Source organism: Epinephelus moara, chromosome 21 (assembly GCF_006386435.1).
Source record: "Epinephelus moara isolate mb chromosome 21, YSFRI_EMoa_1.0, whole genome shotgun sequence".
Lineage (NCBI taxonomy): Eukaryota > Metazoa > Chordata > Actinopteri > Perciformes > Serranidae > Epinephelus > Epinephelus moara.
Window position 1 is genome coordinate 12,391,671 of NC_065526.1, and position 23,002 is coordinate 12,414,672.

At 42.7% G+C, this 23,002-nt stretch overlaps 1 protein-coding gene across 1 annotated transcript in view; it reads left to right on the forward strand.

Moving 5' to 3' along the window:
* LOC126382557 (leucine-rich repeat and immunoglobulin-like domain-containing nogo receptor-interacting protein 3) overlaps window positions 1-23,002 on the forward strand; it is a 50,926-nt gene that overhangs the window by 25,701 nt on the left and 2,223 nt on the right. Inside the window, exons 2-3 of the mRNA XM_050032489.1 lie at window positions 19,279-19,888; window positions 22,181-22,924. Coding sequence (XP_049888446.1) covers window positions 19,334-19,888; window positions 22,181-22,924 — 1,299 coding nt within the window. The 5' untranslated portion in view covers window positions 19,279-19,333. The remainder of the gene's footprint in view (window positions 1-19,278; window positions 19,889-22,180; window positions 22,925-23,002) is intronic.

Below are 23,002 nucleotides of genomic sequence, written 5' to 3' on the forward strand. Positions count from 1 at the left end.
AAAAACAAACATGTAAACAGAAGCTTATAGGCACAATTTCTCCAGCTTTGTGTAGCTTCAGTAGTGCACGTACCCGACTTAATGACTCGTAAGTCTTCTATCTGCCTACCAGCTGGCGGGTGTCCAAACCTCTGATCTGTAGAGCGAGCTCTTCGTTGTTCCTGAAAAAAAAAAACATTATGGTGCACATATAGCACCGCATCACACGGACTGGCACACATGCCAACTCAACACATCACAGCAACTCCTCGCTCGGATCTGAACCGAGAACAAAAAGGTGATTTTGTACATCTTTCAGCAGGAGGAAATGGGCTCTGTTGTTGCTCCAACCTGCTCGCTAATGAGGCAAAGTCCTATCCTGGATAACAGGACTACACTGAGTGACACTGCCTTACTGTAACTGCTGAATGCAGATGAATGAGGTTCAAATGTATAGGCAAGGAAATCCCTCAATTAGGGAAACATTCTGCTACTTTCTATCATCTGATGGGCAATAAAGTTGCTCTGTTTCAAGGACTTGCCATAAAGCTTGTCTGAGGTATCCGTGTATAGATGCTTTGAGTGTGTATCTACATGTGAGTCAGCGCTGCCTGTGACATAAGGGAATTTATATTTGGAGCTTAAACAGATCTAAATTTAGTGATATTATATATGGGTGACTTTTATATGGATGTAACCAATCTGTTCCCCCTTTAGCCCTGGCATTTCAATAATGTCAGCCGACTAAGCCGAAATGGAGATTTATGATAACATTGTAACCCTGACCCTCCGGATCACATGACTTCATTAAAAGTCGGAGGGGAAAAAGTGATGTCACACGGTAGTAACAGTGTATGCGAGTGCACTATGAGTGAAAACTTGTAACACCTGAGCGGAGACCATATGGTAGCAAGCAAGGTTACCCATCTAATGAGATAGATTCCCGGGCCGCCCTCTGTTGTTTGTTTATTACACTATTATGTATCTGCCTGTGTGTGTTTGTGTCTTTTCATGTGCCTGTGCTCTCAGTGTGTGTAGCCATGTGCTCAGGTCGGAGCCAAAGAAAAGCAGGTCAAAACACTGCAGGGTGTGAGAATCATCAGAATAGTTACCGCTAATTAAACGTGCCAGGCCTTCGAGTAAAACCAAAGGATCCATGTTTGCTAAATCTGAGCGCAGACTAAGATACTCTTTGTTTTCAACATATTAGATGGCCAGAGAAACTATTAATCCCCGCAGAGCTGCTGTCTACGGTAAAGGGTCATCAGATATTTATGGTGTCAGCCAATGAAAATGGTCACTTATTCTAGACTAAAGTATCTCAACAACTATCAGATGGATTGCCATAAAACTTAGTTCACCCATTCATGGTGCGTAGAGGATGAATCCTCATGACTCTGGTGATCCTCTGACTTGTCATGTAGCACCGCCATGAGGTTCATAGATGTGATTTTTAGTGAAATGTCTCAACAGCTGTATTCAACAAGTCCTCCAACCCGTACGACCACATAGGTTGTATGTTCCTACCCCCTAATAAAGTGGTTTCCAACTGGTCCAGCCACAGGGTCCAGATTTCTCCTTAGTCATTAATTCAAGGTCCATGCGCTTTAATTTATTCAGCATCATACTTAAGTTTGGCCATGTCTTTGAGCTGGTATGCTGTCTCTGATAAGTAGCTGTCTGTTAGTCACTCTACAGCAGGAAACAGCACTTCAAAGTAAAAGCTGGGTGTACTTTTACTAACTTGACATGTTCCGTGAGTCACATGCGGTCCATTCAGACCCACTTTTGGACCATGACCCACCAGTTGGGAACCACTGCGCTAATATGACCCACAGGGGTGTTTCCTAAATTAGCGCTCCTTCTGGTGGACAACAGATTAGCTTATATGTTAGCTCAACATTGTGAAACGGTACCAGGTGCACCAAACCTACGTGGTTAAATATGTTTGTTACTAATGTAACTTAAATGTGACCTGTCTCACATTACATACATCACGCACGCCCCAAGACATACTACGTAATGTTAAAATAATTCAAAGTTGAGTTGTGGTTTCACATGGGACACCACCACTAGTCCGAGATAAAAGTCCTGTGTTTGTCTGACATTTCCACCTTACCGTTATCCTGCCCCTAGTCGCACTTTATACTACTTCGCTTGACTACCTTCCTTGCTCCGTCATAGTTACCTTGGTCACTAGAGGTCACTGCCTGACAGTTAAGGTAGATATAGGCTGTAATTGCTGCTTGTACAAACAAACAGCGTGGTCGTATTTTGGAGGAGAAGAGTTTCAAAATGATTACAGACATTCATGTCCCCCTCTGGAGGAATTGGAATAACTTTTAATTGTTATCCCCTTTCTTTTTTCTGTAACGCTATCGTAAGGTCAAAATTTCACTTTGCACAAAACTATGTTTAGTGCTTATTACCAAAGTTAATATGCTAACATGCTAACACGCTGACCTACAGAGGAAAACGTGATCAACATTCTACCTGCTAAAATGCTCTTCTTAGCATGCCGATGTTAGCATTTAGCTCAAACACTGTGCCCTAAGAACAGCCACACAGACTCACCAGTGTGGGTGAACAGTCTTAGTCTTCTTTACTCTGCAGATATCAGTTAATATAAATGCAGAATTCCTTGAATTTGTGTAATGTTAATAAACTAAATTCATCTAATGTAATCCATATTAAAAGTTAATAGATGTTTTTAATCAGGAGAACACACAGTTTCTTGAAAATTGCTCATCCCAGTGGACATCACATCTTGAATAAAATACACAGTAGGCTGATGATAATATTTTGATGGCTTATGTAATTAGCATAATAATTCCAAACATAAAACATGTTTTTGTATATCACATTAATGTTAATGTTATCACAGAGGTTCATTAGCCTTGTGTAAATCAAATACTCTTAGATATGAAGCACTATGATTTGAGAGATGAAAAGGACTGAGCTAATTTTATACATTTAGACGATTTTTAGCAAAGCAAAAAAATATAATGATAAAGTTCACATCTGGAGGGGTTTAACTTCAGGTCATAGCATCTCATGCATTTATAAACCACTGGAAAATTAAAATATATCGGTATAAATATGTACATTTAATGTGTGTGTGTCGATGTGTGTTTGTTCTATAAGGGTCAGTAACGCAGGATTGCCACAGAAAGGCAGCAGATGGGACACTACAGGGTTATAGATTCATTCATAGATGTTTGTTCTACTTGTGAAGAGAACAAACAGCGTTTGAAGTGATTCATTGGATGCTGCAGTGTTTTGTTTTTGTTTTTCCCTTTAATCCCACCATCCCTCTGTGTATATTCATCACGACTGTCAAACACAGGCCTGTCTTCAGCTGTCAGATTTCACCCAGAAAGAACACGAGATAACAAAGACAGAGGGAGAAAGAGAGGCAGTGTAGCTATAGCTTTACATGTAGGATTCCAGTTCTTCTATTTTAGGTGTACGGGGGATTTCACATAAAGGTTGAAATACCGATGCTGTGAAAGCTGAGACACTGAAAACTGTCGAGTGCTTAGTTTTATGATCGGGAATACTTTCTACCAATTTTCATTTTTGACAGTTATTACTTTAATCTGACTGACTAGACTGGATCAACCGCAGCAGATAGATGGTCTGTTGTTTCGACAGGTGGATGGTTTACCGTTTCTCTATCTGCTCTCATTTGCAGTGAGCACAGAGAAAATAATTACAGCAGAAAAAAAAAAAACTGATGTAAAGATACAATCACTTTAGAGGTTTGAAGCATGCCCACACACACTTACGCACACACACTCTTCATTGATGTTTGTCATGGATTTGATGCTCTGCACTGCACTGTTACTCATTATGACGGAGAGGGAAATAACAAAGCCAGTATCGAGTGGGAGCAAAATCAAGCAAGGTACAAAGTAACACAAGACATCAAAGAAGTGAAGCAAAAATATTGTATCCGTCTCAATACGCGTGTTGTTAGTGACACATTTGATGCAACATCTTACCTGCTGAAGAATAATAGTGTTTTATTTTATTTTTATTTCCAATACAGAGTTCCAAAACCGTGTATGGGACTGATGTGTTGCACAGAAAGTTGCGTCAGTGTACATCAGATATTGACCCAAAACAGGAGTGAAACAGTCAACAGCACAGAGACTTTCGAAAACGATGCAAGCTGTGCCTTGTAATTGACATGTACACTCTCACATGACCACATTCACAGACCTTAATATATGGGAAGATAAATATTTTGAGGGTGTTTACATGAACCGAGTGGCCTCCCTCAGGGCAGGCTACTTATACAGTGTTCAAGTTCATATTCAAGTCATGCCCGTTTATGAATAAACTGAATATTCCAAAAAGTTTACTGCAGTGAAAACACAAACTGCAAATAACAACCTAAACAGTACAGTGTAGAATTTTCTAGGCAGGCAGGAAGGAAAATCATATAATGCCATTTTCTTAATTAGAAAAGCTGAACTAGAAAGCATTTATACCTCCACCAAGGCTACACAGAGTGCTTTATGTGTTATGTTAGTTATCAATTATGTTTATATCAGCATCTATATAGTGTCAGACAATCTTGTGAGACGTGCCACTCTGAAACAAATACCTGCACCATATACCTGCAGCATCACCAGTTTGACTCCATCTGGGAACCTTTGAAAGAAAATTGCAAAATGTTTGCCAAAGCCGTTTCTGCTAATGTTAGGGTAAACCTTAAATATCTCCTGATTGTAAATATGTTTCAGATATCTCACTACGACGAGGGGTTGGAATCGCCAAAGGATTCACAATACGATATTATTTTACTTCGGTCATGGTACGCTATTATTGCGATATTGCGAAACAGTATATTGTGATTCATTACCTTTTTTCCCAACTGCTAATTATTTCACCAAAGGACACACAGTCCAGATGTTTTATTGAAACAGCGACGGCACATTTCTGATTTCTTTCTCCACTGCCTCCATCTTTGTTGCGATAAACTTCCTGCCAAATGCTGCTGACTGAGACCTCGGCTGACCTCACAAGGAAACACAACATCAGCACCATCTGGTGGAAGAAAAAGCAATCGATTTTAGTATTGTAGTATCAAAAGTTGTATTAAAATGTGTATTTTCAAAAAGGAATAATGTGTTTAATAAAAGATTGATGCTTGGCGTCCATGTATCGATAAAATATCACCACACAAAATATTGTAATACTGTGCTGTATCAATTTTTCTCCCACTCCTACTAACTACTGTAACACACAGAATAAATATTAGCATTATACGTTTCTGCAAACCACGGAAATATAACCTTTGTACATTATTATATATCGGATATGTTGATACTTTAAATTTCAACAAGGCTGTAGTTAACGTGTGCTTATTTCTAGGCATAAAAACCACTTGGTTATGGTTAGGAAAAGATTGTGCTTTGGCTTAAAACACCCAGTTTTGGTGCCACAATCACAGCTGATAACACAATGTCTACGTATAAACAACCGGTTTTGTTGTTTGTTTGCGTGCAGCTTGGCAGCTGGCTCGCCTACATCTCACGCCATCTACCCCTTCACCTCTCCATGAAAAAGTCAGCTTATATACATGTAATCAGAACTAGTACGCCACTCTATAAATGTTGATATGTATGAAATGTAGAAATGTAACATATCTGTTGTTTGCAGAAATGTACAATGCCAACATTTTCTTCTGCCGACTGGGCTGTGGAAAGTACTTTGAAAGCACCGAATTCAATTACCTGAAAAAAAGGCCTTATTTTTTAATTCAATGTACAAAAGTCATGAGTATTTTATTTTCTCTTGTAATGCTTGGTAGGAAATATTTTTGTCATCCAATTCCAGGCTGCTAGGAGACACAGAGTTTCAATTGTGTTGATTTTAGCAAAAACTTAAATCAACTCAATTGAGTTTGTCATTCTTTATCGGTTAATTCATCCATTTTATGTCACTAATCTGGGTCCAGGTCACAATTTTTAATTTAATTAACAATGAAGGATAAATATTGCAGTTCTTCTTGCCCTTATTCCTAAAAAGACTATATTCCTACTAAGCTGTTTATATTGCTAATGAAAATTAATATTCCACTAATATTCCCATTTATATGCAGCCGTGCATACTCCGATTAACATGCCCTTACATGTCATTTATTACGGCAAAATATGGAAAAGTGGAACAGCTGGAGCTGCTTGTGCCAATTTTGCTTCTTTGCATTAAAATATGTCTGACTTGTTCGACCTTGCAGGCACAGCCTCCCTATGTAATTACTTCATCCACCTTCTTGAAAAGGTTGGCGATATGTGCACGTATCTAAAAACCTGTTGCTATTCAAGTCTTTTATGATGTTTAAAGTAGGTGTGTTTCTCCCTCGAACTGGAAACAGCTTTTCTTTTGGACATTCATCTCTACCCCACAGCCTTGCAAACTGTTGACTGTGGGACTGGTATTACAATAAATTCTATGTGGTATTAAAGCATTCTTAAAAAGTCTTACAGTTAACTCTTTGAACCTCTTTCACCATTTCTTTGTTGTTCAAGTGCAGGACAGGGCAGCTAAAATACACGGTATATAGCTGAGTGAATATTCATTGATTAATTGCCTCTATGTTTTATGGATTGGCTGCAAAGTGACTAATCACATTGAGTAACTTCTGCTGCGCTGAGTGAAACTGATACGGACCAAAGCCATCATGGGATTTGCCAGTCAGACTCCCTGCTGAGCCCGGTGCCCCTCACCGAGGTCTCAGTGTCGGTGCAGTTCAAAGTGAAAACATGTGACAAGTGACACACACGCACACACACACACACAAACACAAAGAGGGATGAAACGACCTTTTGGGCTCATCTCCCTTCTAATCCACTTAGCATTGTCTACCTTCTACCCACACACCAACCCAGACAGCTCCTGTCTGAATGCAGCGACATTCATTGTGTGTGTGTGTGTGTGTGTGTGTGTGTGTGTGTGTGTGTGTGTGTCTGTGCATGTGTGTGTGTGTCCCTGTGTGTGTGTTGGAGTATTATTCACTCATTCCAACATTACATTTATTTTTAGCGTGATGAAAGTAAATAGTTTTGGGCGGGTGTGATGTTTGTTGAAGAAGTCATTTGAGGACTGGGAGAGATTCTTTCCCGCTTAATGAACAAGCAGCACATAATTTTTATATTTTGGTCTTGTGGGGTTTTTATCTTAGCTTGTTTTAGCTTTTGTTTGTTGTGTTGTTGTTCCTCTGTGGCTGTCAGGCATTGTTCTTGATGCACTGTGCATCCTCCGCTAATGTTCAGTTTCAGTGACTTCTGGCTGACTTTGAAGCAGTTGGAGAACACAGGCTGGAGTTTGCCTTCCTCAGCTCGTGCCACTTTTTGCTAACTAACTCTAACCGTATTTGGTGGCGTCTCACGAAAGCGCTTCTCGGGAAAGGTGCAGACACACACAGACATCAGCTCAGAGATATCACAGTGATCTGTGAAGTATTTTGGGGATCACCCGGTTAGAGGGGAAACAGTACAGTAGGATGCTGCGTGAGTCATAAAGCGTCTTTGGTTTCGTGAAACATCATCCCCTGTACGAGGAGACAGTCATCGACAGAGGGGTGATGATGAAGTGTGTGTGTGTGTCAATGTGTGTGTGAGTGTGTGTGTGTGTGTGCTATAAGCCTCCTGCTGCAGACTCAAGTTCTCAGGAGTATATGAGAGGATTGAGACTGACAGTGTGGATCTGTTACCTTGCATCCTCAGCTCAGCGTCCCATCGACTCAGTGTGCACACATGCAATGACTGTGAAAGTGTTTGTGTGTGTGTGTGTGTGTGTGTGTGTGTGTGAGATCTGGTCCCATGTTTATTAAACCTCAAAGAATTACAATTACAAAGCTTCAAAGAGCAACTTTGTAGTATTTATTTATTTATATGAAAAAAATTTAAAGAGTTACTTAACATCAGACTGAGAAGAGATGTGTTGCTGCCCTCTCTGGTTGAAAGTTTAAAGCCTGTTGTACCTGTAACCACGCCCTTAGTGACTTCACAGGGTCCTGGAGTACACTTCTGCATCACTGCAGCAAGGTGAGAAGTTAAAGCAATAAAGATCAGCAAAATCAAGATTTTAAGGGGGTGTTAAGTTGATACAATACAAAGCAGTACCACTGGAAATTGGGGGCGCAGTGTTGGGTACAGTAGTTCAAGCAAGACATGACAAAGATATTTTAAAAATGGTCGAACGGAAGGAATCGCCATGTCGCAGTGTATTTAATGGCCTTGGAGACTACCGGCATCTACAAGGCTTCCTCCGTCAAAAGTCACGTTATTACGACCTCCTCCACTTTCAACCTTGTTTGTTGTTGTCAGGAACTTTTGACTCTGCCCTTTAGAGCCATCTGGTGGATGTATCTATGCCAGTGAAAATGATGCATTGAAGTATGTGGGCAGTGACGGTTACCGCTTGAAAGAAACCTATTTTCCTACGTAGAGGGAGTACAAATGAGCCCTTAGGATCAGAGTACAAGAGCAGAAGTAAAGTGAAAAAAACTGAGCGGCAGTGCATAGTGAGTTTGAGGCGGAGCAGAGGGGAGATGGATACTGTCATCAGTGAGGTGAAAAGGAAGCTAGAAGAAAAGGAATAGAAAGGGGTCAAATCTAGAGGTGTCGCTTCTGTCTGGGCCTCCTTCATGCAAATTGTGGACAAAGACAACAAGAGAGTCAGCGCTGTTAAGTGTATAACATGTGGAGGACCAACACATTCTTATCCCAAGTTGTCACATATCCTCACTTTGTCAGTGGCCTTTCATGTCTACCTATTACACGCAAGGTATCCCTCTGCGTCCGCTGCTGACATTCCTGGACAACCACTACCAATGCCGGGATGTCAACAAAAGCATGTGGTTAGGTTAGGAAAAGAATATCATGGTTTGGCTCTACATTCATACGGGAAGCGAACACTGGGCTCCAAGGTGAAAGTCCAGGCTTTGATGGACCCATCCACTGCCACTCCCACTCCCACTCCCAAAATAGTTGCCATTCAGTCGACTGGTGGTGTATCGTGACATCACGAAAGGTTACGTGTGGCCGCATGACATACTGATCCTGCCCAGCCACCTATCATACTGACCCGAAAGGTGGCTTTCGGCTTCAGTGTTCACATCTTCAGAATGAGAACAGGAACATTCTCGTTCCCAGAATATAAGAAAATACAAATACACATCTGAAATATTAAACATTATAAAGTGAGATGAGTAAGAACAGTGCGTTTTATCCAGCATGATAAAAGTTTCTAGGAGTAGAACGGCATTTTTAGTCACAATTTTAGTTGCCAGGTGGGTTGGGTCTCTTGCCCCTCAGACATACACTGGGTCAGGTCTGTAATATTTCAGGCAAAATTGAGTCATGTGTATATATATTTTAAAAATGACCAGCTTGAATCAGATCTTGGAAGGAATTTCCCAGATCCATTTAGGGTTCAGCTCCATCATTTGGAACCTGTGAGATGCTTTGAGTCAGAACCACCAACCCAAAGCATATTTGACAACCTTGGAATAATCCAATGATCTTTCTCCACAATCTCATACTGCACTTGTAAATGATTTAAATTGTTTAGATAGTAGATATACCATTCGCCTGTCAGATGAAACACTACTGCAGCAGTCAAGTCAAAGGTTTGTGTTTTTGGCTCTAATCAGCTAAAGGTCAAACCAGGCAGCATGTCAGTCTCAATCAGTTCACACTCGCTGCCTCAGTGACTCAGAGTTCTTGGAGGAAGAGGATGCAGCTACAGTAGGATTGCATGGCACCGAGCGCCGTCATGAGTATCGTCTCTCTTTGCAAACTCAAAACAACTGCAGTGTCCTTCACTGCAGCCGCCCAACTGATGTCAGCTTTGAAAATGCACCCTTTTCTCTGCAAACACTGGGAGCTGTGGTTCATGGTCACTGGGTGTCGCTGTAATGATGTCGACCAGCTACCAGGACTTTGTGAATGTGGACCAAGTGTTCTGTTGATTCTGTCTGTGTTCTTTGTGTTCCACTTGTTCATTCATATTTTATCTTTGTGTTCCCACTGCAGGCGTTGTACGCCTCGTCACTGTGGGGATCCTGCTCTGTGAGCCACCACCCAGGGCTTCTTCCAGTTTTTTTCCCTGCCTAATTATGTTGTGATGACAGTTTTCTTTTGTTATCATCGAGGGTCTAAGTTTGGGCGTTGTTGTTTTTGTTTTTCACTCACTAGATTACAATGTGTTGTGAATCCTTTTTGAGACTCAGAAAACTTTGATTAGAGGAGACACAAATAAACTTGATTTGACTTTTCAGACTCATAAAAGAAACTTTTATGTTGACTTGGACTAGTTGATACTTCATGACAGTGAATATGACCAAACTGAGAATTTCCAGACTTTAATGAAATCATAAATCTCGGCTTTGAGCAAATTTAGCACAGTTGTCTTCCCTCTTGACTGTTTACATTCCCCTTCTCCCTCCCCATTCAGCACAGCTGTATTAAAGAGCAGCTAAGCTGTGCTCCACACTCGACTCGGGCTTTAAATGGAGTGACTAAGCACAGATTTAATATCAGACTTATAGCTACTTAGCAATTGAAAGCACAGACTGTCAGCGTTCCTCTGAAAAGTAAAAACTTGTCAAGTTTGCACCTCGGCTGGTTTGCAACAATAAAATGTAAAAGCTCTCTCTAATAACCTGCTGACTGCTCCACTGCGCCGACATCACTGATGCTAAATTGTCAGGGATTTTATTGAGTGTGTGTATGTTTGTGTGTGTGGTGGTGCTGGCGAGGTCAGCGTGTGTGTGTATGTGTGTGATAGAGAAAGCAAAAAAGCCAGACAAAGCTTAGGAAGTAGGGATATCCACGCTCTGCTGGCCAAATATAAAGGCTTATAAAGGCTACCAGTCAACATGGATGACCTATTTATGGTCGGACACACTGCCACACAAACACACATATACACACCAGACAATGACCACAACCTTATTTTTCTCCACAGTTATTTGGGAAGCGTCTGTTCTTGGCATGGTGGCGTTTTTAATCAGGCTATCCTGTCTGTGTAAATCAGGTGAAGCAAGTGCTGTTTGAGACATCTGGCCGTGGTCATCGGTGTTAGGCCCGTGCAGGCTGATGTATGTGTGATTGGACGAGAGGGCATCGTTTCCCCAACATCTGTTCATTAGGTCAGCTATCTAAAAGTTATTTTTAGCTTCTGGGATGATTTTCCTCCCATTCTTCCCCCTTTTCTCTGCCTGGACAGCTGGCCTGAGGCAGAATCTTGTCTTAATAGTTGTTGGATTTGCCACTGCTGTTGCCTTAACATCTGGCAGATGTTAATTTACAGTTTGTGGGGCAGATTTGGGGACTCCTAGGGTGATTGTATGTGTGTTGGCTGGCCAGCTGCAGGAATAAAACTGTGCAAGACTTACTTTGAGCTCTTCCAAAGCAGAATAGGGACACAGGCTGCTGATAAAACCACCTGCTGCAACAATAAAGCGATCCTCAGTATTTGCTATGGGAGTGAGAGTAAAGGTGTGTATTTATTCGCCAGCTCACCGGACTCCTCTGGGTCCGTATGTTTGATGAAGTGTGTGTGTGTGTGTGTGTGTGTGTGTGTGTGTGAGCGTGAGTGTGTGTGTGTGTGTATTTTAAAGATTCCTGCCTGTCCTTGAGTCCAGCAGTGAGGACCTTGTCTGGCTCCACGATGTCAGCTCACTGATTCATGCTGCGACTCTGCCACTGACCCGTAGGATGACTCTCGGGAGGGGTGTGGAGACAGGCTGCATCCATCACACTGCCTAAGAGCCGGGCAGATGTGCAGTGACACACAAACACACACACACACACATACACACACAGTATATACACTTAGAATATAACAAGAATGCCGCTGTGTCTTAAATCAGATACTTCCATAAGTACACTTACATGAAGTACACGATGCACTTACTTGCATAGTGCACACATTTTGACAGGGAGGTGTTTTCTTGAATGAAAGACAACCATTGTGCACTCAATGGAAATAATGATTGCAAGATTTAACAACTTTTCCTCGGCTTGGTTAATTGCAACCAAACGTGCCTGAACATCAAACATAACTTCCATCAATAGATCTTGTAGCTCACACCACAGATTGCTACTTCAATGCCTGATGATAAAATGTGACGCTAGCAAGATAACTTCAGTGTTCATAAAAAACAAACTGATGGTTCCTATCTGACGACATTATAGTGGTAATGAAAAAAAAACACATATTACTTAACTTCCATTTGTACGATGCTTCAGTGTTCACCCTGGTGGTCTCCTCCCAAGAAGGCTAACATTACAAAACGTTGAGATGATTGATTTGTTTCACTGAGGTATCCGCAGTCCTGAGCTGACATCATCACTTTATTTTAGTGCCACCTGCTGTAACCCTCCAACATCACAGCTCCTCCCCCTCAGCCGCCATTTCACAAGTTTGAAATGCATTTCTGGTCTCGCCCCTTCCGCTACGTAAACGACATGGTGACCTGTGAGGGTGAGAAGAATCCACCGTTCCACTCTTAACTTTTTGTCCGTTATGAATGCACCATCCAAGTACTCATAGTGCACTGCATTTTGCCATTCTCCGCAGTAAGAACACACGTGTGCACTCAAAATATCAAGTATAAGTACACAAGTATCTGATTGGAGACACAGCACAAGAGTCTGCTAGTGTCTTAAGCACAGCTGTGCTTTGAGCTAAATGCTAATGCCAGCATCATAGACTGTATAAAAATGATCAACGTAGCCACCATGACATCACCCATTGGTTTGTGGAGTCCTGTTTACAAATTTGCGTTGCTTAAGACAGAAGAGGTATGACCTGTGCTACTCTCCCTCTAACTGGCTACTACTCATTGCCTTTGTTGTTAGGATTGATTAGGTTTAGGCAAGAAAAGTGAGATTGGCAAGGGTTAGGGTAAGAGTGTCAGGGTCAGCCAGTCAGAGGCAGATTAAGGCAGGTCGTGCCTTCACCATCCTACGAAACACAAATTTGCTTTCCACTTTGAACTCTTGAGTTTGGCATTTTTGCCATCACCATTTTGGATTTTTGGAGCCAGAAGTGACCATATTTGGATAAGAGGTGGCACTGTGGAGGAGCGAGAGGTGGATCTGACTTATTAGCCCTTTTTAGATAGGCATTGTGCAAATTTGCAGGAAAGCCCAATCAGTCTTTTTTCAGCATTGGCAGTATAAAAACAAAATCGGGGAGGACGGAAAATTGCCACCTACCTACTTTTGTTTATACAGAATGCGCCTTTTTCGGGGCAATGGGGGGCGTGAGCAAGTAACAAAACGTGTAGCTCAGCGTGGGAGGGAAGCCGCGGCTGGTCAGGCGGCGATAGTAAATCGGCCTGTTCTTTACCGTCCCCGTCATCTGACGGTTAATGGGCTTTTCGTTTGCGAGGGCAAGGAGGGCGTGCTATTCCTTGTCTCGCCAGTTGCTCATCTTTACAGTGTCTGTCAGGTTTGCGTTTCCCTCTTGCTACTTGCTGCTCGCTAATTCCTGCTATCAGCTGTTTCCTGTTTATCCACCGCCAGTGGCTCGCACTTGCAGCGTCATCAACAGCTCCTCCCACAACTCTTCAACAGCCCCTCCTGTGGCGGAAGGCCGCCTCGGTCTGTTTAAACTTAAAGGGTTCCGCCAATATGACTACCCTACGAGGCGGAAAATTGGGCACCTCGGATCAACTTGCCAATCTGCCTCTGTGTGTATAAACGCTCGCAGCTGGCCAGCAAATTGGCCCAACATTCGCGGAAAATCTGGCAGTGTAAAAGGGGCTATAGACTGAGACATGCTTTATTATGCATAACTTTAAGCCTTAGTAAAATGTAAACGGGTGAGTTATAATTCACCCTCACCTCTGTCGATTTGTCATGAACGGGGAAATGAGCAATAACCAGAACTGTTTATTGTACGAGGCTGTAAACATGTTCATTTCTGCTGTAAAGTTTTAACATTTGGGTCCATAGAGAATAACTCGCTCTTGGAGCCAGCCTCAAGTGGCTATTCAAGCAACTGCAGTCTGTGGCACTTACATGATGGCGACATTTTTCAGCCCCAAAGGTTTTCCAAATGGCCTGCATGCAAACAATCTCACTCTGATAATGCTAGCATGTTGATGTTTAACAGGTGTACTGTATGATTAACATCTTACTTTAATGTGTTAGCATGCTAACATTTGCAAATTAGCAGTATACACCTGAAGAATATTGACCTGAAGATAGCGCTACATGTAAGGTCACAGAATCTAAGTTTTTACAGAGCATCCTCAGGGGACTTTGAATATTTGTACCACATTTCATGGCAATGCATTTGAAAGTTGTTTAGATATTTCCAACTGAATATCTCAATAAAAAGATAACATTTCAATTTCATGGTGGCACTAGTGGAAGAGTAGGGTTATCAAAGTCAGTAGGGCTCATCATCTGGGCACCATGAATGTCTCTGCAATATTTTATGCCAATATATCCAGTAGATATTTCCCAAAATGACTGAAGAGTTTTACCCGGTGATGGTGCTGGAGGAGAAATCAGAGTCACTGTGATGCATTTTGAATGTTAAAGTAAAAGGTGGAAGACGAAAACATCATTATGTCAGTGGCATTAGGATCTAGCCGGTGCAGAGACGCAGACGCTAATTTTGTTTGATTTCGTCTCATAAATAGCTTGTTATTTCAGAACATCTGTACACTCGTGTTTGTTTTTCAGATCTCTCTATTACTCTCCTGGGCTCTTCTCCTCGGAGACTCTGAGGTTTGCTGCTCTGTTGTTGTGGTCATGGTGAGTTGTTGCTGGTTGACAGTGCGAGGCTGAGTAGCTACTGAGAACTGGGTCAGTTTGTGCAGCAGTCTGCACAGCAGCCTCTCTCTGCCTGCGTTTTGTCTCCCAGCGAATCGAAAAATTGTGCCAGATTTCAACCAGATCCTTCAGATACGGGACCTGTAAACAGAGTGTTTTCCCGGCCTGTCAAAAAATTGTAGGACTTATCCACCCTGAGGCTTAGTAGATGAGACACAATCTCTGGAGGTTTTACTGCAGTTTGTGTGTGTGATCATGTGTGGAAAATATGTGAGTATTGTGCGTGTGTGCGGAGAATTTGTCTGCCGTCATTTAAATTTAGCTTAAATCCCGTTTCATCCTGTTTGATCCCATTGATGCCAACGCATTGAAACAGTCAGATATGATTAGACGTTCAAGAAGCTGTTTTCTAAATCCAACTTAATAGAAAGAGACTTGAGGCAAAGCCCGCAGCTGAGAGAGGCTGTGGCGACTTTTGGCTCTTTTGACTGTGTCCTCTGAGCACTGCCCATTAAGCACAAACCAACCCATATATTATTAATCTGTTTGGCTCTGCCGTCCTCACTGCCACCATCAGACTGCATTTTTACATGATGCTCCCTGGTGGTGATGAGATATTCTCTCTTATTGCCACATCTGAAAAACAAACAACCAAGCAAATAGTAAAGAGTTTAATATCAGGGACTAACGCCTGGTCTTAAGCTAAGTCATAGTAACTTGACGAGTCCCACCTAATAGTAACGCTGGTTGCACCATCAAGGCTTAAGCTCTCCTATCGCTAAAACCAGGCATAAATGTTACACCTAGTCAAGAGCAGGCGTAAAGTAAAAATCTTGATCGTTTCTTTGTATCGGCAGCCTGATATAAAAACGAAATCCACAAACCTTGAACAACAACCCACATTAGTTTTTCTGTTGAAGTCTCCTTTTATCTAGCTAACTTATAAACAACTGTATGCATCTAACGATCAGACACTGTACATTTACAGGATAGTCCGGGGGACTCAGTTCGATTGGGCGTGGAATGCTGAAAAATTTCACACCTTCATTTGGTTCGGTTCACTTTCAGAATGCACTTTTTAAAGCGGGCCAAACCGCCTGGACAACGTCACACAGTTACAACAGCTGCTCGTTTGGGGGGCAGTGTTGCCCGAAACAACCACTGACCAGGAAGAAAAAAAGCATCCTCTCTTTGGTTCACTTCCTCTCTTTGATTCGCTGGATAGTCTGTTTGCATTTCCCACTGTAAGCGAACTGCACCAGGGTTCACTTGCAAGTGAACCAAGACCCCCAGTTTTCAAGTGGACCAGGGTTTGCTCCTTTGGTCCGCACTGGAGTTCGAATGAGCGTTCACACCACTCCAAATGAATCGAACGATCTGTGGAAGCGGACCAGGTTTTTTTTAAAGCGGACCAAATAGCGCCAGTGTGAATGCGTCTTAACAGGCGTAAATTGACATGCTGTCCCAGAATGTCAGCAAAAAATACAGGAGGATACCTAGCACATAATATGTAGATGTGAATGGCACTGATAAAGTAGTGATATGTTTGACAAGTTGGACTGAGAACACATTGTACTAACACAATGTGTGCATTCGCAGTGTGTTTAAGAGGCAAAGAAGAAAAAGTCTCAGAGGACACGCTTAGACATGCTTAGAGGTAGTATCACATTCTGATACATATTTCCTACCTGACAGAATGAGCCACTCTACTTTAACTATTTTTATAGAGGCAGTGGTCGACTCTGATGGATCTGTTGCTACTGGTAGGTCATTCTGAGCAGGTGGCTTTATTTGTGAGAACACCAGGTGTAATTAAGGCTAAGCTCAAGTTTGGTTGTGCAACAAACATAAAGTTTATTCTGAAGCCTGGTCTGACTGCAGTGAAGACCGACTTAGCAGTTAGGACCAGGCCAGTTGGTGCAGCCCACTCTGGGGTTTCAAATTAGCATTTCTAGCAAAAACTTTCCTGCTTCCACACACTCAAGTTTTCCCTTAAGTATAAAACTATTACCATTTACTGCAAACGAGATGGACACTGAGTTGTGTTCCAGATCGAATGCCAGGTGCTCTTTGACTGTCTCTGAGTTGAAAACAGTGTGTGGGAGAGATGACAGGTTGCCTGAAGGAATGTTAAAGCACAAGTGATTCATCTCGTCTCTGCGCGAGGAGGACCAAAACGATTTTTAATTCATACCCAGCAAAATGCCACGTCCTACGCATACATGCATCAGCACATACCTGATCAAACACATAATATGACTTGAGTACACAGTGATTCAATCACTCATTTCTCTTCACATTTATAGCCGTGGCGTGCGTGGCTCCCAGGCATAATGTGATTGTTGAGGAGCTCAGTCTGTGTATATCCGTGGTGATAATAAATTCATTGTGTTTGTCAAAATGGAGCAGACGGTCTCACGGTGCTGCAAGCAGAGCTGAGGAGGTGCAACGTGCATGAATTCATCTGAAGCAAGAAGCTCCCTCGCATGGCTTCCAGTGTCCCAGTTCTCCAGCTGAAACCAAAGATGAATTAGTGAAAAGACAAATTATCTTTAATATCTTACAATGATCCGTGTTCCTGTAATGGGGTCTCGTCAGATGTATCTTAATGCTGTGTCATGATATGTCTCAGATCTCCGCAGCTTTCGGTACAATATTACTTAAAAACTGCAGGGAACATAGATAATTTACAGCCCTGTGGATGTAATTTTTATGAGCTTGGGAGATGATCTGTGATAAGCTCCATCTTTCTTTTTCATGTCCTCATTATCTTCTGTAGTATCATGTCTTTATCTGTGGGGGAGGAAGTACTCAGATGTTTGAGTTAAAGTAATAATACAACAGTATAAATACCCTGTTACAAGTAAAAATCCTGCATTCAACAGTTAATTTAAGGAAAAGTATGAAAGTATCAGCATCAAAATATACTTATAGTACCAAAAGTAAAAGTACATATTATGCAGAATGGCCCCGTTCAGACTGATATGAATTATTGGACTTTGTTGTTATTATTGATGCATTAATTTGCTCATCACTTTAATGTTGCAGCTGGTGAAGGTGGAGCTCATTTTAATTACTTTATGTATGGTTCAGCCTGCTCTCATTCCTAGGCCATCGGATATTGATGCTTTGTCACATACCTTGACGTGGGATACTGATGCTGAGGGCACCCTTTGGAGTCTGTTTTCTACCAACGTGGAGCCGGTCCCGTTCTGGTTCCTGTATATAATTCTGAACCGTTCAGAGCATTTTCGACCAAAAAGAAATTGATTTAGAGCCAGAAAAGTTAGTTCTCAGCTGGAACCAAACAAAGCAGGTTTTCCTTGACCTGGAGTGTGAACCGTGACAACATCAGTGGGTGTGTCATGTTTTACTGGTTGGAAAGAGAAGATGGAGAAGGCAAAAAAGAGGCTGCAGCGGTCTCATTAATAGTTGGTCCATGCTTGTTTTTTGAGGTAAAACAAATATCTGTAATAACAGAACAAACGTTTGCAATGCAGTCTGCCATTTTTGGTACTACCGTTTACTCCTGTTGTGCAACGCCCTCCGTTGATGACACATCCTTGATTACAATGGTTCGGATTAAATTTGGTTGAACGCGGGCTGGTTCACTAGGTCCCAAGAATCCTGAACGGAACTGGTTCAAGAACCAGAGCGAATTTGGTGGAAAATAGGGATATGAGACACTAAATGCTTTCAACTAACTCCAATGTTAACCCATGACGCTCAGACCAACTGACCGAGAGAGTCCGCATAGGGCAGGAGGGAGGTTGGCGTAGGAGACAGGACAAACAAACACAGACTTTCACACAAGACACTGCTGTTTGTGTCCCATGTGAAACAAAAAGTCAGTGCCGTTTTGACGTAACATTATGTAACTTACATCCATCCATACATATTTACATCATGTAACATACTTATTTTAACCCAAAACATGATGTTTTTTCTAAACCGAACTAGGTAGCTTTGTTGCCTAAATCTAACCATAACTCTTTGATAACTTTAACCACGTATAAGATCGACTTTCAGCCAGCAGACAGCTGTTTGTCACATACAGACGTTAACGGGTATGTATCATAGAGATGCCAAAGGATGCCTTCGGCGTCTCTGAATGCTTTCTCGCTGAAGACATGAGAAAGTGCCAGTATTTGATGACCTGAGATGAAAACATGTTGGCTAGGTAGTTTAATCTATATTCATACATCATCATTCATTGGTTGATTATATTTTGTGTTATTAATCTGAATCTGGAAACTAAAGCTGTCAAACAAATGTAGTGGAGTGAAGAGTACAATATTCCCCTTATATAGTGGAGTAGAAGTATGAAGTCGCAGAAAATTACAATACAAATGTGAAGTATAAGTACCTCAAATGTGTACTTAAGCTTAGAACATGAGTGAATTTTACATTTCATCACTGGCCTCTATTTATTCTTCATTTTTCCTCTTCCTCCCTCTCCCTTGCTTCTACCCTCTGTCTCGTCTTGCAGGTGCATGGTGCACTGACCCTGCCTGCGACAGGCGAGGAGTCAGAGGACCAGGGCCATGATTGGCTCTCCTGGCCCTGGTGGGCGTGCCTTAGTGCCATGGCCGAGGGTGTGGCAGTGGGTCCTGGCTGCTTCTCTGGTTGCCGTAATAACCTTGACGCTGCCAGGAAGTAGCCAGGCCTGCCCGCCACGGTGCGAATGCTCGGCTCAGCTGAGGTCAGTGTCGTGCCAGCGGCGGCGGCTCACAAACATCCCAGAGGGCATCCCCACCGAGACACAGCTTCTGGACCTCAGCAAGAACCGGCTCCGCTGGGTGCAGTCAGGCGACCTGGCACCGTACCCGCGACTGGAGGAAGTGGACCTCAGTGAGAACCTCATCGCCACATTAGAGCCCAATGCCTTCGCCACCCTCCAGAGTCTTAAAGTGCTGAAGTTAAGGGGGAACCAGCTGAAGCTAGTGCCCATGGGGGCTTTTGCCAAGCTGGGCAATCTGACCAGTCTGGACCTGAGTGAGAACAAGATGGTGATTTTATTGGACTACACCTTCCAGGATCTGAGGAATCTGAAACATTTGGAGGTGGGAGACAATGACCTGGTTTATATCTCCCACAAGGTAAGCTCTCTTGCATCTCATTACTGTGTAACTGAACTGGATGGAAAAACACTTAATTTAATTTTTTAAAATAAGAAAAAGGAAAAGGGACAGAAATTAGATCCCAGACAAATCACACTTTCATGATAGTAGTGGAATATACTGTGTGCTTCTGAATAAAGAGTAATGCCAAGCAGCTATTTGCCAGTCACACTGCCTGTAGCAATGCCTGCTTTGGCTCTGAAATATGTAGTTCAGCATTTGGAGAAATGGTCTTGTTCACATTCTTGCCAAGTGTTAGATGAGAAAATTGATACCACTCTAAAGTCTGTATGCTAAATATGAAGTTACAGCCAGCAGCTGGTTAGCTTAACTTAGCTTAGCAGTGAGTCTGGGAACAGAGGGAAATAATTAACATGTTTGATCTCATTTGTTTTATTTGAGCAAAAATTGGTTTTATGAGGGGCTGTGTGTGAGTGTGTTTATTGCTTGGGTGCAGTGACTTCCTGGAGTCTGCAGTCTACAGTCTCTTGATGACAGCAACACTCCTGGCAGCAAATTTATTTTTTGCTAGGTTGGAGAAGGTGTGACCCTCCTTACTCTGCCTTTAATTGGCTTACTCTGACATTCATAAGCCCAGTTCAGATCAAAGATTCGCAGTGAGACTAAACTGTTTTAGAAGGTTTCAGAGAAAGGTTGCAGCGGTCTGAGGTGGCCGGTCTGAGCTCAACTGCAACTCGGCTGGTTAAATCACCGGTGGCTAGTTTAAGAACATAAGGCACGTCACTTGTTTCAACAGCCAATCTGTTTGTAGTGTAGTCCAGTTGTTAATCTGATGCTTGTTTTGTTTCTGTTTTTCGCCGTTTCATCACGACTACAAATGCACCTGTGGCCAGTATCTCATTATCACTATCCTCATTCATATTTTAAGAAGCTACAAATTATATTCAGCCACAAAATAAGCCTGGAAAAACTGGAAATCAAAACAGAGAGTTGTTGCATAGAGATGATACACCATCTCATCTAGTTGCATTGTTGTGAAGTGCAGAACGGCACATTGCAAATATTTGCAAGTTTCAACTTGTCTTGTTGCAAATCTTTGGTCTGAATCAGCCTAGCCAGTCTCACTCCTCTTGCCTAAACTCAAACAACCCAATCAAAAAAGGCAACGAGCACTGGCCAATCAGAAGGAGAGCAGGGCGGGTTATACTTTCACCATCCTAGGAAAAGACATTTATCTCCTGTGAGGCAGATTTTGTCACCTTCTGACAGTCATGCTAACTGTTTCCCCTTGTCTCCAGTCTTAATGCTACGCTGACTAACCGGCTGCTATCTGTAGCCTCATTTTTAACCATTGAACTATTCCTTTAACGAAGGAAGGTGATGTTTATCATTAAAAAAAGAAAGCAAAACTGAAGCTTTAGCAATACATGAAATATTTTATAACTTGTGCTTGTATCATTATAATAGACCTTTCTGTTGTTGTCATCAGTTAAGTACACTCCATCTATCCTCTGTTTGTTTAAAGATATACTGTGCAGGATTTTCCTAAAAAAAAAAAAAAAAAGAATACAGACTCATACAAAGGTCATCCCTCTCGATCATCATTATGACCCACTATTAGTGTGTGGCGGTGTATTTTTCTGCAGAGACTGTGCCCTCTGTTTGTATTTTCTTATTTTCTTCTTATTTTTCTGTGCTCTGGATGTTTATGGACGTGTACCCCGACAGCCCTTCGGTGAGGTCGGGTCCCAGTGAGGTCAGGACAGTTCATGAACAGCAAGCATCACAAGAAACACAGCGCTGAATAAACTCAGATATACCCAGTGATAGCAATGTGGGCTGCCAAATAAACTGGCCCGATTCTGGGGTGCCATTCATCCCAAGTTTAAGCTGAGTCAGCAACCAGACGCAGCCCGACATATTTCTTCCAGTGTGCAGAGTGTAGGCTGATGCTGGGCCAGGTCATTTTTGTCAGCAGCTGGAATTGAGCCAGGTCATTTGGCCCAATTAATCTTGAATGTCACGGAGACGGGTATCCGTACCTGGCCTGACTTATTTCGTCTGGCGTGCTGAGCTTGGGCCGATGCTGGTCTAGGTCGTTTTGGCTACCTGGGTAGTGAGACAAAACCAAACGAGTGAGTCTTGGGTAGGCTTTCGATTTTGCTAGCAAGCGTGTTTACAAACAGTAACCGACCATCCTCCATAGTGTACCTTTAACATAAAACAGAACACTCACTGCTGACTATGACGCATATATGTAAAATAAATCTCATTTTAAGTTTTAAAACCCTTCATCTCCCTCATTCTCAGGCGTTCTCAGGGCTGCTGGGACTGGAAGATCTCACAATAGAGCGCTGCAACCTGACATCCATCTCCGGCCAGACGCTGTCTTACCTGCGCAGCCTGGTCACCCTTCGCCTCCGTCACCTCAGCATCATTGCCCTGGAGGACCAGAACTTCCGCAAGCTCTCCAACCTGCGGGGTCTGGACATCGATCACTGGCCGTACCTTGAGTACATCTCCCCTCTAAGTTTCCAAGGCCTGGACCTCCACTGGCTCTCCATCACCAACACCAACATCACCTCCGTCCCCTCCGCTTCCTTCAAGAACCTGGTGCACCTCACCCACCTCAACCTGTCGTACAATCCCATCACCACACTGGAGCCCTGGGCCTTCAAAGACCTGTTGAGGCTGAAAGAGCTCATCATGGTAAGCACAGGGTTGACGACAGTGGAGCTCCACGCCCTTGGAGGCCTTCGACAGATCCGGGTCCTCAACTTTTCCTCCAACGACCTGCAGACTCTGGAAGAGGGCTCCTTCCACTCTGTCAACAGTCTGGAGACCCTCAGAGTGGATGGGAACCCCCTGATGTGTGACTGCCGTCTGTTGTGGATCCTGCAAAGACGCAAGACCCTCAACTTTGACGGCAGAGTGCCCGTGTGTGTGGGGCCGGTGGAGGTGCAAGGGGTCAGCCTCAGCACCTTCACCGATTCTGCACTCTTCGATCACTTTACATGCCAGAAACCTAAGATACGCAACCGTAAGCTGCAGCAGGTAATGATGATGATCACATTCAGGTTTAATATTTAGCAAGAAATGAATAAATGCTCATGATTTCATTACTGAAGTTAC